Here is a 16,893-nt window from a genome sequence, read left to right on the forward strand (position 1 = left end):
ATAAAATATATAATTTGAAATATTCTTATCAAAAACAGAAATTGTTTTTAAAGGGAAAATTCCTTAAAAATACACAGACTGAATTTCTTTTACTAAAAAAATACATAAACTTTTTTGGCTTCCCAAAAAATACACAAACTAATTTTGATTGTCCATAAAATACACTAACTTTTGAATTTTGAAGGTTTCACACCTCGATTTTAACGGTGTAAACAGTGACTAACAGAATAGTAAGACGCCGTTAGACGCCGTTAACTCTGATTAAAAAGTTTATGTATTTTATGGACAACCAAAATTAGTTCGTGTATTTTTCGGGAAGCCTAAAAAGTTCGTGTATTTTTTCAGCAAAGTTAATTTAGTATGTGTATTTTTAAGGAATTTTCAAATGGAGTTTGGTTATTTCATATACTATTCAGAGGCTAGATATCTGGACCCAAAACATATCCAAAATTTTATATTTGTAAACTTTCGGTTTAGTTTTGGACCAAATATTTTCGATCTGAAAGATCCATATCCAGAAAAAACGGCCCAAACCCGACCCAAAGACCTGAAAAAAAACACATTCTCTATCACATGATACAGATCCAAAATTTTATATTTGTAAAATGTCTAGACATTTTAACCGGATTCAAAAACTTGAATCGGAACTGGCCCAAAAATATTCTGTCCAAAACCAAACCAAAAGTTTACAAATATTTGTTGAGTCCAATTTAGTCGAAATCTATCATATATATCTAAAAACTCACAAACAACTCTAAATTTTACACTGAAAATTTCATATTAATTAAAAATGTTTCTGTTACAAAAACAAAACTAAAAAATATTGCAAAAATAATAACAAAATTGTTAGCAGAAAGATCTTGTCGGATTGAATATATTCGTGTCGATTTTATTAGGTCCAGGTCTATTCGGATCAGTTCTTTTTGGTTTCAATTATTTCAAGTAGAAGAGTTTTGGACCCAACAAATATTTGTAAACTTTCGGTTTGGTTTTGGACCGAATATTTTCGGATCAGTTCCAATCCAAGTTTTTGAATCCGGCTAAAATGTCAAGATTAGGTCTAGATATTTTAGCCAGATTCAAAAACTTGGATCGAAACTGACCCGAAAATATTCGGTCCAAAACCAAACCGAAAGTTTACAAATATAAAATTTTGGATATGTATTGGGTTCAGATATTTAGCCTCTGAATAGTATATGAAATATTCAAACTCCATTTGAAAATTCCTTAAAAATACACATACTAAATTAACTTTGCTGAAAAAATACACGAACTTTTTAGACTTCCCAAAAAATACACGAATTAATTTTGGTTGTCCATAAAATACATGAACTTTTTAATCAGAGTTAACGGCGTCTAACAGCGTCTTACTATTTTGTTAGTCACTGTTTACACCGGTTAAATCGAGGTGTGAAACCTTCAAAATTCAAAAGGTCGTGTATTTTATGGACAATCAAAATTAGTTTGTGTATTTTTCTGGAAGCCAAAAAAGTTTGTGTATTTTTTTATCAAAAGAAATTCAGTATATGTATTTTTAAGGAATTTTCCATTTTTTAAAACAGAAGAAATAACTTTTTTTTTAAGTTTCACGGTTTCCAAATATAGTACAACAAAACCAGGTGCATGCACTTGCGGATAATCCAGATTCTCTTAAAAGACAAAGTTGACACTTATGGATAACATGATCTGAAGTGGGTAGATTGGTAATTAACTATACGAATCAATCCGCGAAACCAACGTGACAAAAACTTGGGAAAACCAGGGGAGACAGCGTCTGGTTTTGCACTCTAACAAGCGGCTAAAACTTTGATAATCTTCTTCTTCTCTATTATTATATAAACAGACTCGTAGAATATCATCTTCCTTCATCAACAATTTTCACAAAGCAATTCTCCATTTCACAAACAAAACACAAAGCTAAGAGTTTTCCAATTAAGAAGAAAAAGAAAGAGAAAAGATGAGTTCAAGGAGCAAAGCGTGGTTAGTGGCAGCAACCATCGGAGCCGTGGAGGCCTCCAAAGACCAATTGGGACTATGCAGGTGGAATTACATGATCCGATCTGTCAATCAACGCATCCGAAACAACGTGAGATCCGCTGCTCAGGCGAACAGGTTCTCTTCTTCGTCCGTCACCACCGTTGCCGCCGGTAAGGATGGTGACAAGGCAAAGCAAGCTGAGGAGTCTCTCAGGACGGTCATGTACTTGAGCTGTTGGGGTCCTAATTAATTAAGACAAATGGATAGAGATTTTTTCTGCCGTCGATTGGATTCGACATGTTTGCATCTATGTGGCGGAGCTGTGAAATCAAAATCCTTATAGACGTTATGAGTGTTGGGGGTTTTTGATGAGTAGTTTCGGGATGCAGTCAAATAACGGATTCGAATTGTATAAGGCAAAATGGTACTTGCATAGAATTCAGGGATGAATATAAAAAGTTTATGTTATGTAACCATGTTACTTGGCAATAGAGCTTTTCGTTATCCATTCGTTTAACACATGGTGCTTTTCCACTGTTGTTGATTTCGAACTTGACTACATGCTCTTCCTAAATTGGATTTTCTTTAGAGGTTTCCCATCAAGCCAAGCTTTACATTCGATAATAGCTTGCTCGGAAAGTTAAAAAACACATTTGTCACACAAGATAAATTACAATATCATTACCATGAATGGGTTTTTAATTCTAGGTCAATGGTTTAACATCTGAAGTATATTACCAAGGAGTTCGTACCCTGCATTTTTGGACAAAAGAAAATACTTCGGAAAGTTGGTTTCATGTTATTATTGGGGTTTCATTCAATGGTATTTATGAGAATTATTGCCTCTGTTTTGTTGTATTATTACTAGTTCTTAAAAGATCTTTATCATTTGATACACTCTATTATCCAGCGCTCCATAGCATCCAAACTGACCGGACGGCGTCTACGTCTACCGTGAAACCATACTTAATGATAAACCAGCAATTTGACTTAGTTCTAAACCTTGTCTTGTCTTCACAATCATAGAAAGAAACCAATTCAAACTGTTGTCATAAATATATTGCACAGGTAGTGTGAGCAACTAAGTCCTCACAAAAGATTAGAAGACCTGATACATAGTGTCCTGATTATAGACAAGACAAAACAAAACACAAACATTGAACAGACTTGTTAGAAAGCGACCAAGAAGGGATGTTAATTAGGCGGGCGGGGCACCGGATCCATCCACTGTGGGAGCACAGATTGTGATAATGTAATGACCGACGCTGCATCATGTACAGCATGCTCCTTAGAATCAGACGTGTTTATACACCAACAACCTTCACTATCACTCCAAGTCTCCGATCCCTGACGAAGAGTAAACTCTTGTGTCCTTAAGTTACCCGACACCACACAACTATGTTGTCTACTCCACAGATAGACCAGATCAGTATCAAACGGGTTCATCCCCAAAGGAAAACAATTGAAATCAAATCCAACATATGCCATGTTGATAATTTCATTCACTTATCTAATCAAATAAATTTAAATTCGTTTTTGTTCATTGAAAGTACAAACGATATTAATTCTCTAATTTTTAACTTAAAATCTCAAATGCAATTCGCAAATAATATTATAGATTGTGGCTAAGGGCTTTCACTTTCTTCTCTCACTTAATATATTTCAGATAGAGAGGGTAAATTTCCAATCTTGTTCTTAGATTAGAAATATTATATAGTATATTTGGCCTTTGGGGAATTTTCAAAAATACCACTTTCAAGGTACCATTATTCATCTTTACCACCACAAAAGACACATTTTCAAAAATACCTTATTTATTAAAATGGTAAAGACTCTTATATCTTTATTTTTATATGTTTTTCAAAATTCTAATCCCAAATTCTAATTCCTAAACCTCCAATTCTAAACCCTAAACCCAAAATCTTCAACTCTAAACCCTAAACCCTAAACTATATACCCTAAATTCAATATCCTAAACCCTAAACCCTAAAGTCTAAACTATAAACCCTAAATCCTTAACTCTAAACCCTAAATCCTAAACTCTAAACCCTAAGCTATATACCTTAAACCCTAAAACATCAAATCTAAACCCTAAATCCCAAACCTTTAAATCTAGACCCTTCATTAAAAGTAGTGGTAAAAGTGGTTAGTGTAAACATGAAAAGTGGTACTATGAAAATGGTATTTTTGGCAATTTCTCTTGGCCTTTTGAGTATGATACATTTTTCGTCTATCTTATTTTTTTTCGGTATGCTTGATTGATGTAGCTTAAAATACCCTATAACAAACTCTCTCAAATAAAAAATTAATTGTTATACTTACGGATTGAATCTACCTATAAAATGTGAATGCACAATAGACTATAAAAATAAAAATTAAACTGGGCAAATAATAATAAAAGAAATAAATAATAGCAAATCGCGGTTGTAATATAATATAGGAATTAAGTCAGACATAGGTTTTCATACATGCAATCAGATGTTAAGGGTGTGGTAGGTAACGTCCTAATGTTAAGGGTGTGGTAGGTACCGTCTTAATACTTAGATCTAATCAAATGTCTAAATCGTATAATCTAGCTCTAGCATGCAAATTATAAATACTATCGACATTTTTTTAGGCAAACATTAACGCTCAGATTGATATCTTCACTAAATTAATTAAATCAGTTCTCGTATGTGTCTAATAACCTAGCTCAACATGGTTAGTTCATGCAATACCATACTTTCTTTTGCGCCAATTGTCCAATTATCATGTTTCTAACTGAATATCTTAGAATGCAAATAGTAAGATCAATTCTATGAATGGTCTGATTTAATCATTCTAGAAATTTTGTATCTTACCAAAATAACTGGTCACACATATTAACGCAAAACATAGAGAAACTAAACAAATTGCATTAAAATATAAATTAAAAAATACTGGAGTTCGAATACAAATTTTTGAAAAAATCTTTGATCTTTTCTCCAAAAACTTCTAAAAATAATAAAGTTCTACGAACATGCGTTTGTCGAAAGAAGACCTGGTATTATCGTTACAAATCTTATCGAAGGATTATGATAGGTATAAAGTAGCTTATTACAGAAAGAGAGAAGGGAAGGAGATTGAGAGTGATAACGCTGCAGGAAGCGTGGAGAAGAATAAGAGGACAGATGGAAGCAGTAGTTCCTCTGGTTGAGAAAGAGTGTTTGCAGTTATATCGAGTCTGTTATATGAATTACTATAAATAGTAGAGTCGATGTGTCAGTTAGGATTATGCTTGATGTTGTTTGTGAAAGACGCCATGAGTCTTAACATCACAGTCGATATGAGACTGATGGATTGATCTGAGTTCGCTATGAGAGCTTAGATTGATTCATACTCAAGCTGTAATTATCTTTTACATTCATAATAAGAAGTATTCAGTTTGTTACAAGGTGTAGAGCTAGCTTAAACCTAACAGATTAGCCTAAAAAAGGAGAATCAATCGTAGGAGATACTACAATTTTTGTTTTGTTTAGATTGGCACGAATACCAATATAGTAAGCAAAACCAAGTGCGCGCCGATATCTCATTTGCCAACAGGTGGGCACAATGGTAATAACTACACGACAAAAACTTGGGAAAACCAGGGGAGACAGCGTCTGGTTTTGTACTCTAACAAGCGGCTAAAACTCCATCCTCTTCTTCTTCTCTATTACTCCCTCCGTTTCACTTTATTTGTCGTTATAGACTTCGACACACAGATTAATAAAACATTTAATTTTGTATATTTACTAGATAAAAACATCATTACCAATACACCTAACTAGATTTCAACCAATAGAAAAATAGATTAGATTAAAAAATCAATAAATTTTGCATTGAAATCATAAAACGACACTTATTTTGAAACAAAAATTTTGCTCCAAAACGACATATAATTCGAAACGGAGGGAGTATTATATAAATACAACTCATGGAATCACTCTTCTTTCATCAACAACTTTCACAAAGCAATTCTCCATTTTGCAAACAAAAAACAAAGCTAAGAGTTTTCCAGTTAGGACGAAAAAAAAAGAGAAAATATGAGTTCAAGGAGCAAAGCGTGGTTAGTGGCAGCAACCATCGGAGCCGTGGAAGCCTCGAAAGACCAATTGGGACTATGCAGGTGGAATTACATGATCCGATCTGTGAATCAACGTATCCGAAACAACGTGAGATCCGCTGCTCAGGCGAGCAGGTTCTCTTCTTCGTCCACCACCGCCCTTGCCGCCGGTAAGGATGGTGACAAGGCAAAGCAAGCTGAGGAGTCTCTCAGGACAGTCATGTACTTGAGCTGTTGGGGTCCTAATTGATGAAGACAGATCGAAGGTTTTTTTTATGCCGTCGATTGGATCCGACAGGTTGTATCTATGTCGGTGAAATCGAAAGCCTGAGAACCTTAAATAGACGCTATGAGTCTTGGGGGTTTGATGGATTGTTTTTGGGATGCAATTAATGACGGATTCGAATTGTACAGAATGTAGAGATGAATATGAAGGTTTTAGTTCATGTTACTGGAAATGATAGAAGCGTCTGTGATCCAATCATGCTTACCATTGTTTTGGCTATCGAACTTCACTAAATGATCTTCTTGAAATTGGATTTCTTAGAAGTTCTGCATCAATTCAAACCAAGGTTTAAGTTAGGTAATCACATGATCTATTAATGTTTGGGAAGTTAAAAGACCTAAAAACAACTTGGTCCCAAAACACTTTCACTCACCAATGTTTCTGCACAAAAACAGAGTAATGAAGATCAAACTACTTAGCTCTGTTTTCTCATAAAGATTTCAACATGGTATCATAGCTCCTTTCCCTCTGAAAGGTACGAAAACTGTATGACAAATAGGTGTATCAAGAAAAAAGGAGAAGTCAAGGCAAAGGTTTAAGGAACCAAGAAGAAATTGAAGTGGTTTCACAAAGACAATCACGATGAAGAAAAATTACATGTTTACAACAAGGCAGGAAGAAGAGTGATGGCTTATAGACAGCGGGTGTACAAGTCAAATGAGAAGACCTTTATCATTTTACTATATTATCCAGCGGTCCATAGCATCAAAACTGACCGGACGCGTCTACGTCTACCGTGAAACCATACTTAATGATAAACCAGCTATTTGACTTAGCTCTAAACCTTGTCTTGTCTTCACAATCATAGAAAGAAACCAATTCAAACTGTTGTCATAAATATATTGCACAGGTAGTGAGAGCAACTAAGTCCTCACAAAAGAGTAGAAGACCTGATACATAGTGTCCTGATTATAAACAAGACAAAACAAAACACAAACATTGAAGAACAGACTTTTTAGAAAGCGACAAAGAAGGGATGTTAATTAGGCGGGCGGGGCACCAGATCCATCCACTGCGGGAGCACAAACTGTGATAATGTAATGACCGACGCTGCATCATGTACAGCTTCCATATGCTCCTTAGAATCAGACGTGTTTATGCGCCAACAGCCTTCACCATCACTCCAAGTCTCCGTTTCCTGATGAAGAGTAAACTCTCGTATCCTTAAGTTACCCGACACCACACAACTATGTTGTCTACTCCACAGATAGACCAAATCAGTATCAAACGGGTTCATCCCCAAAGGAAAACAATTGACATCAAAGCCAACATATGCCATGTTGATCTCTTCCCTTAACAAGTGCCACCATTCCCCATCAGAGTTGTTACTCTTCAGCTTCCAAACCTTCAATCTTGGATACAATATTTCAACACAGATAACATCTCCTCCCGAAGTAGTCAAGCATCTAACAACGTTTTCGTTATAGGGGACAGGGAGAGGTATAATCCGAAACTCATCATCGGCTTCTTGGTTATAAAAATCATGAGCTACAAGGACTCCAGGGCCAGTAATATCATACAGTCTCTTCTGCCACACATAAAGCACCCCGTTGAGATTCAAGGGCCAGTAATATCATCCACACATGGGTCTACTGAAAAGCATAAGTAACCATGAGGAGGATGAAGAGGATGAGTTTGGGTGAAGAGAGACGAAGAGGCTGCGGAAATACGACGATTCTATCAAAGATCTCCACTGTTTGCAGACTGCTTTCAATCTCGCAATGCTTCTCAACGGTAACCTTGCGATGATCTCCGCTACGATAGCATCTGGGATTGATCTTCTTCTTGTTCTTCTTCCTGTCTCCTCCATTGGGACGAGGGTTCCACTCGCCACTCTCAGTCAGTCAAACACAAACTCCTTTTTGTCTAGGGTTTCTGATTTTTTGACCTTTCACAATTCACAATTTCTCGAAATGAAATCTAGTCCGGTTGCAACCAAAGTAAACTGAACCCACCGAACCAAAAATGTTGGGTTTCGTCTATTCTATTAAAATACAAACACAATCTACTAATCAATGTTATATACAACTATATATTTTATTTATAAAAATAATATTAAATACGGACGTCTAAAAAAAAATATTAAATATAAATATGATAATAAAAAATTCAAATAAAAAAATTAATAATTTCAAAAAGTTTTAAAACAAAATATCCCTAAATTTTCCAACTTATTACAATGATATGCTATTGGATTATTCATTAATCTACTTTTTAGGATTTTATGTCTTTTTTTGTTTAGTTAATATTTAATTATTAATTTGTTATATCTTAAATGTTTACATTTATAATATAAAATATTATTTCCATACAACAACACAATATATATAGAGTTATTTATTTTCTAAAAATAAATTTTATCAATTAACTAATATAACATATAAATCAAATATATTTGATACAAAATTCATTTTTAATTATAAATAAATTATATCTGAAGATTCATTAAGAGTATCAATGACTTTAACCTCTCTAACTTTTACGTATTACAAATATAAATAAATATTACTTGATTCTCAATATTCACTCAATATCTGATAAATTCTTTGTACACTATATTCATTATTGATAAATAAATCTTAAAAGTCATTCAACATTCTCTTTTAGTTTATATGAAATTAAGAATTTTACTTGATTAATATTTAGTTATGTGTTTTTGTTTTCTAATTTTAAATTTTTATCAAAAGATATTATTTATATGACAAAAATATAGAAATTATCTTTTTCTTTTAATTTTAAAATATGTTTTTTAGGTTTGGATAACTCTTGTTATTATTAATTTCAATCACTTATCTAATCAAATAAAATTATTTTTTTTTATTTTTTGGTTAGTTTATATATTTTATTCATTAAGGATAAAAACAATATTAACCACTCTAACTTTTAAATTTTAACGTGAAACCTCAAACGAAAAATACTTCACAAATAATAGTATAAATTGTGACTTAGGGGCTTTCACTTTATTCTCTCACTTAACATATTTCAGATATAGAGGGTAAATTTACAATCTTGTTCTTAGATTAGAAATATTATTCAGTATATTTGATTTTTTGGGTGTGATACATTTTTTGTCTATCAGATTTTCGGCTTGCATGATTGATGTAGCATAGCTCAAAGCACCCTAGAGCTCCCTCAAATAAAAAAATTAATTGTAAAAATTAGGGACTGAATTCACGTATAATGTGAACACACAATAGACTATAGAAAAAAAAATTAAGCTAGGCAAGTAATAACAAAAACAGTAAACAATAGCAAATCAGTTGTAAGATAATATAGGAAATAAGCCATACATAGGATTTCATACATGCAACCAGATGCTAAGAGTGTGATAGGTATCGTCCTAGAACTCGAATTCAATAATAAGATATCCAACTCTTGCTCCGAATCTAATCAAATGTCTAAATCATATATTCCAATTCTGCGAATTAAGAAAAGTGTCAATCGATACTATAGAGTGTCGATCGATATTTCTTTAGATAAGCATTAATGTTCATATTATATCTTCACTAAATTAATTAAATCAGCTCTTGCATGTGCCAAACAACCTAGCTCAATATGATTAGTTCAGGTAATACAATGCTCTTCTTTGCACCAATTATCCAATTATCATGTTTCTAATTAGATATTTTAGAACACAAACAGTAAGATCAATTACAGTATAACTTCTATAAATTAATAATCTATAAATTAATATTTCTATAAATTAATATAATTTCATAGTTCCAATTAAGTTTTTGATTCAATTAGTATCTCGATAAATTAATAATCTCTATAAATTAATAAAAAAACATAATTTTGGTGTAGTCCCAACATTATTAATTTATAGAGGTTTCACTGTATGTGAATGATCCAACTAAAACACTCTAGAAGTTTTATATCTTACAATCATCAAATTTGGTGTTCAAAAAATAAAATCATCAAAATCCTAAAAAAAACTAAATCTAACAAAAAATACTATTCATTGATATTAAAGCTAGATATAGAGATAGGTTAAATATATTGCATTAAAATATAGATTAAGAAGTACTGGAATTCCAATACAAATTTCTAATTTCTGAAAGAATCTTTGATCTTTTCACCAAAAACTTTTTAAAATAATAAAGTTCTATGAACATGCATTTGTCTAAACAAGACGTAATATTATCGTTACAAATATTATCGAAGGATTAGCCTAAAAAAAGGAGAATCAATCGTAGGAGATATTACAATTTTTGTTTTGTTTAGATTGGCACGAATGCCAATATAGTAAGCAAAACCAAGTGCGCCTAGCGCATGGCCGATATCTCATTTGTCAACAGGTAGGCACAATGGTAATAACTACACGACAAAAACTTGGGAAAACCAGGGGAGACAGCGTCTGGTTTTGTACTCTAACAAGCGGCTAAAACTCCCATCCTCTTCTTCTTCTTCTCTATCATTATATAAACAGACTCGTAGATTATCATCTTCCTTCATCAACAATTTTCACAAAGCAATTCTCCATTTCACAAACAGAACACAAAGCTAAGAGTTTCTGAAATTAAGCAGAACAAAAAACAGAGAGAAGGATGAGTTCAAGGAGCAAAGCGTGGTTAGTGGCAGCAACCATTGGAGCTGTGGAGGCCTCAAAAGACCAATTAGGACTATGCAGGTGGAATTACATGATCCGATCTGTGAATCAACGTATCCGAAACAACGTGAGATCCGCTGCTCAGGCGAACAGATTCTCTTCTTCGTCCGTCACAGCCGTTGCCTCCTGCAAGGATGGTGACAAGGCAAAGCAAGCTGAGGAGTCTCTCAGAACGGTCATGTACTTGAGCTGCTGGGGTCCTAATTGATGAAGACGGATGGATAGATATTTTTATTATCTTTGCCATATATCGATTGGTTGGGATAGGTTGTATCTGTCGGTGAAATCGAAAGCCTAAGAACCTTATCTAGACGCTATGAGTCTTGGGGGTTCTGATGGATTGTTTTGGGGATGCAATTAATGACGGATTCGAATTGTACAGAATGTAGAGATGAATATAAAGGTTTATGTTCATGTTACTGGAAATGATAGAAGCTTTCGCGATCCATTTGTTTGATGAATAAAGCTTGCCATTGTTTTTGCTATCGAGCTTCACTATATGCTCTTCTTGGAATTGGATTTCTTAGAGGTTCTGCATCAATGATCAAACCAAGGTTTTCGGTAATCACATGATCTATTAATGTTTGGGAAGTTAAAAGACTTGAAAGACATAGGCTCACACAGAAGATTAACGTATCATCAAACAATTTAGCACCAATGAGAAATAATGGTTCGTACCTTATAGCTCTGAAAGAAAAGAAAATATCAAAGGAACTCCAGCAATTACTAGAATTATAAGAACAGTTCGCTAGTTCTTGTTGTTATTGGAGTTTGTTTTATTGTATAACCCCTGTTTTGTTTTCTTATTACACTGTACCTTCTTAATTGTATCGTCACATCTAGAAATCTTAGTTATCGTAAGCACTAATTGTTGGAACTAAATTTTTGATAAAAAGAAAACACAGAATGCTGATTTGTTCACTTTTCTAGTAGCTTTTTCGACCAAATCGGTGGCCATGGGTTGACGGATTATTAGCTCTTTAGAAAGCTTGTAACTAGCACTATACGTCAAAAACAAAGTAAATTAGATGAGAAATGAAGCAATGAAGTGAGGAACTTAGATGTAAACAGAGTAAAAAGGAGTCTCAGTTCGGGTAATTGAAGCCATTTTCACTTGTATATATATATATATATGTTTCCACTCCTATCATTTTTCAAGGATTTACATCCTCATCTTCATTGCTCTCTTAGTCAGTTTTATTTTATTTACATAATAGTATAAAAAGGTAACAAACAATTATCTTTATAGTCTTAGCTAGTAACTTCTCTGAATTCTCTATGTGTGATCACTGATCTTTTGTGGACCTGATCCTGCATTACTACAATGTAATTTACTATGCCTTTAAAGACTGTCACAAATTTGATATTTTGTGGACCTGAGTATGTCGCAAAAGAGATTAAATGGTTTGGCGACCATATCGATTGAAAAGAAGATGGCTAAAAAGTTGGACTACAAAAATTTGATGAATGAATTCGTTAGTAAGACTGCAAAAAAAAATTATTTTTAAAGAATAATGTATTTTCATCTTTTAAATCATACACCAATATAATTACTCGACTCGACTTGTAGGATTATAGATGACCGAAAATGACACGGACAATGTTCTCTAATGGTTGACCCAAGGTTCTCGGAATATATATCCGATCACCTTAGACAAACAATTAAAGAACACATACATTCTTACCAGATATCACTCTAAACTTTTCAATCCGATAGCAATATTCGATAGTTAGTTCGTCTGGGACAAGAACTAATATCATATGAAAACTCGTGATTTACAAACATTTTTATACATTATTTATTTACTTTAAACATCTTACAAAGTGTCGTTGACAAAAAAAAAAACATCTTACAAAGTGTTATAGTTTTACTTATGGCCTATTGCCCAACAACGTTTTAAGTATATATACATCAAAAGGTATGTTGCAAGGACAATAAAATATTACCGCTGGTTAGCCATTCCTTCCGTCCAAAAGTAGTGATCTCCCAACTAGTGGTTACCTACATACACAACAATGAGTTATGAGCAACTAATTTACTCAATGAATCTAGAATCACAACACAATCAATATTAAACAAAACAAATATCAAATGCATAAATATGATTGTGCAAGTACCAGTACTATAATCATCATTGCGAATTCTAATTTTAAATATCACCTCCACAATTTTCGCCCGTCAACATACTCATATAATACAATATATACTAAACCCGAGAAACCACTAAAGCTAATCGAGCCTAGCAAGTTAGCATTACCATCATCCTCGAATGTCCTTATAAACATTCGAGACTGCATCGTCATGAAGTAAAACGATCTCTAGGGTGCTACCCCATCATCATGTCTTCATGATCTTGTTCCATTCGCAGGATCAAGTCACGGTTTATGTGGAGACTTTAGTGATAGTGAATAATAATAAGAATTCACATAATTTTATTTCCATAATTATTCCAAAACTAAATTTTAATTAATCCTTAATTAATCATAATTAATTTTTAATTAATTCCAGATTAATCCTTAATTAATCTCACATTAATCTTTAATTAATCTCAAATTAATCTTTAATTAATCCAAAATTAGTACTTAACTAACTATGATTACTTCTTAATTAATCCAAGATTAATTCTCAATAAAATCAAGATTAAACCAAGATTTGTTTAGATTGGCACGAACGCCAATATAGCTGCACTTGCGGCCATCCCGAATCTCTTAGAATAAAATATTAGTCCTTATCCCATTTGCTAACAGGTGGGCACAATGAGATAATAACTACACGACAAGAACTTGGGAAACCCAGGGGAGGCAGCGTCTGGGTTTGCACTCTAACAAGCGGCTAAAACTCCGATCCTCTTCTTCTCTATTATTATATAAATACAACTCATGGAATCTCTTTCTTTCATCAACAACTTTCACAAAGCATTTCTCCATTTTCAAACAAAACACAAAGCTAAGAGTTTTCCAATTAAGAAGAAAAAGAAAGAGAAAAAGATGAGTTCAAGGAGCAAAGCATGGTTAGTGGCAGCAACCATCGGAGCCGTGGAGGCCTCGAAAGACCAATTAGGTCTATGTAGGTGGAATTACATGATCCGATCTGTGAATCAACGTATCCGAAACAACCTGAGATCCGCTGCTCAGGCGAACAGGTTCTCTTCTTCGTCCACCACCGCCGTTGCCTCCTGCAAGGATGGTGACAAGGCGAAGCAAGCTGAGGAGTCTCTCAGAACGGTCATGTACTTGAGCTGTTGGGGTCCTAATTGATGAAGACAAATGGATAGAGATTTTTTTTTGCCGTCGATTGGATCCGACAGGTTGTATCTATGTCGGGGAGCTGTGAAATCGGATTGTACAGAACGCAATGAGTTTTTGGGGTTTTAACGGATTCGAATTGTATAAGGCATAAATGATACTTGTACAGATTTCAGGGATGAATATAAAAGTTTATGGGAAAATTGTCATCTAAATAATGAACTTTCAAATTTGGTTGAAAAAAAGCATGAATTTTTTCTTGGACTATTTAAAGCACCAACTTATTTTGACTAGTCATTTTAAACATTAATTTAATTTGACTAAACCATATTAAACACCACGTTAACTCGGGTAATGGAATGATTAAACGGAGTTAATGACCATCTCTAATCTCCGTTAAGTACAAAACGACATCGTTTTAAAACCTTTCAAAAAATCATATCTAGGTGGAATCAAACCCGTGACCAAGGACACAGTCGTTGGAAGGCTAAACCACTAAACCACTTGTATTATTTTAATTTGATTGACTACTAATAGTTATTATTATGAAACCTCCAAATCATCTTCTTAAACCATAAATCTTTAAATGATTTTATAAATATTAAAACTTGTAAATAGCTTATTAATTATTCAAAATTTTGTGAGTATTATTAAAAATATTGAAACTTATAATAATTATTAAGATATTTATAATTTTAAGTTTCATTTATAAGTATATTAAAAATACTACTTATAAATAATTAAATGATACTAAATATTTTTAATTAATAATAATACAAAATTATTTTTAATTATGATTTTTAATTAAAAATATTTTAGTATTATTAAAAATTATAATTAATAATAACTTGTCCGATTTATAATAATAATTAACTAAATTTTTTAGTTACTAGTAATACTAAATGATTTTTAATTATAATTTTTAATTACTAATAATACAAAATGATTTTTAATTATGATTTTTAATTATGATTTTTCTTTTTAATAAATATCTTTTAGTACTATTAAAAATTATCATTAAAAATTATAATTAAAAATCATTTAGTATTGCTAGTAATTAAAAAATATAATTAAAATCATTTATTATCATTTAGTTATTTACAAGAACTATTTTTAATAATACTTATAAATAAACTTAATATTTAATAAGCTATTTACAAGTTTTAACATTTATAAAATCATTTAGAGATTTAGGGTGGAAGAAGATGATTTAGAGGTTACATAATAATAACTTTTACTAGTCACTTAAGTTAAGAAAAATGCAAGTAGTTTAGTGGTTTAGCCTTCCAGCGACTGTGTCATTGGTCACGGATTCAATTCTACCCAGATGTTATTTTTTGAAAGATTTTAAAACGATGTCGTTTTGAACTTAACGGAGATTAGAGACGGCCATTAATTCCGTTTAATCATTCCGTTACCCGAGTTAACGTGGTGTTTAATATAGTTTAGTCAAATTAAATTGATGTTTAAAATGGCTAGTCAAACTAAGTTGGTGATTTAAATGGTCCAAGAGAAAGTTTATGCTTTTTTCAATCAAATTTGAAAGTTCGTGATTTAAATGACAATTTTCCCAAAAGTTTATGTTTATGTTACTGGAAAAAATAGTTATGTTTATCTCAACATATAGCTTCCATAATCCATTCTTTTGGACACATCAAGCTTGTCCCTTGTTTTTGCTATCAAACTTGACTAAATGCTCTTCTTGAATTTGATTTCTAAGTGGTTTCGCATCAAGCCAAGCTTTAGATTCGGTAATAGCATGCTCTACCAATGTTTGGGTAGTCAAAGACATTAGTCACACACAAGGAATAGTTTGGATCAGTAGGAACTCCAGCAATGGGTTTTGAATTAAAGATTCCTTAAAGGAACAGTTGGTGACTTCATGCCATTGTTGGCGTTCTTTTTCTTCTGAGAATTATCATCTGTTTCTTTTTTTCCTTATTACATCACCTTCTGAATTACATCCTCACATCTAGAATTATTTTATATGAAGTGGTATGTAACTATAGTAAAAATCTGCTTTAAAGTATACTATTTCATTAATTAATAAAATACTATTCTTAATAATATTTTAAAATAGCATGAGAAAAGTTCCTGTAAAATAATTTGTTACTAACATCGTTCAACAAAATCTATAATAATTTAGAAAACATAATCGGTAAAACACTAAAATTTCATTAATATTTCATTCCAGATATAATTATGATCTGAAACAAATTTATAATATTATTAAACTATGTAAATAGTATTTTAAATTGAGAATTAATTGTTTTATCAAATTGTTCTACATTTTAATTTAGTTTGGAGGTTGACTAATTTATTATCATGAAAAAGATAATTCGTGTAAAAGTGTTTTAAAACTTAAATCTTCTTGAAATAAATTTAGTATTGTTTATTTCAAAATTTCTATTTTTACTATGTCAAATTGAAATTGATAAAATAATATATATACTACATTTTTCTAAATTATTATTTTTGCTAATTTTGTGTTCTCTAAAAATAGAGAATAATAAAGTTTACTGGCTTAAATTCAAACCAAAAATATTTATTAAAAATAAAAATATGATTTCAGAATTCTTTTCATTATTTATTTGTCTATAATATTGTTTTCAATTTATAATGATTTTTTTTTAAATTTATAATGATTTTAATTGCTTCATAAAAATTTCTTTCATTATTTATTTGTCTATAATATCGTTTTCAATCTATAAT

General features: G+C 32.0%; 5 protein-coding genes across 5 annotated transcripts; 4 read left to right on the plus strand and 1 right to left on the minus strand.

Moving 5' to 3' along the window:
* The first annotated feature begins 1,834 nt into the window (after positions 1-1,834).
* On the plus strand, positions 1,835-14,417 carry LOC108809832 (uncharacterized). Its single transcript, XM_018581971.2, has 2 exons — positions 1,835-2,276; positions 14,244-14,417. Exon 1 carries the CDS (start codon positions 1,958-1,960, stop codon positions 2,225-2,227), a length of 270 nt encoding a protein of 89 aa, XP_018437473.1. The 5' UTR covers positions 1,835-1,957; the 3' UTR covers positions 2,228-2,276; positions 14,244-14,417.
* LOC108809840 (uncharacterized) lies at positions 5,904-6,498 on the plus strand. The gene has a single exon (XM_018581980.2). The coding sequence runs from the start codon at positions 6,021-6,023 to the stop codon at positions 6,288-6,290; it is 270 nt and encodes an 89-aa protein (XP_018437482.1). The 5' UTR covers positions 5,904-6,020; the 3' UTR covers positions 6,291-6,498.
* Positions 7,139-7,899, minus strand: LOC108846517 (F-box protein At1g49990-like; the record flags this gene model as incomplete). The annotated part of the gene is made up of 1 exon (XM_018619749.2): positions 7,139-7,899. A coding segment is annotated over one exon (594 nt), but the record flags the coding sequence as incomplete, so codon positions are not given.
* Positions 10,756-11,354, plus strand: LOC108809852 (uncharacterized). The gene has a single exon (XM_018581991.2). The coding sequence runs from the start codon at positions 10,874-10,876 to the stop codon at positions 11,141-11,143; it is 270 nt and encodes an 89-aa protein (XP_018437493.1). The 5' UTR covers positions 10,756-10,873; the 3' UTR covers positions 11,144-11,354.
* Positions 13,688-14,417, plus strand: LOC108809809 (uncharacterized). Its single transcript, XM_018581952.2, has one exon. It carries the CDS (start codon positions 13,816-13,818, stop codon positions 14,191-14,193), a length of 378 nt encoding a protein of 125 aa, XP_018437454.1. The 5' UTR covers positions 13,688-13,815; the 3' UTR covers positions 14,194-14,417.
* Positions 14,418-16,893: the final 2,476 nt, after the last annotated feature.

Source organism: Raphanus sativus, chromosome 1 (genome assembly GCF_000801105.2).
Source record: "Raphanus sativus cultivar WK10039 chromosome 1, ASM80110v3, whole genome shotgun sequence".
NCBI classification, from domain to species: Eukaryota; Viridiplantae; Streptophyta; class Magnoliopsida; order Brassicales; family Brassicaceae; genus Raphanus; species Raphanus sativus.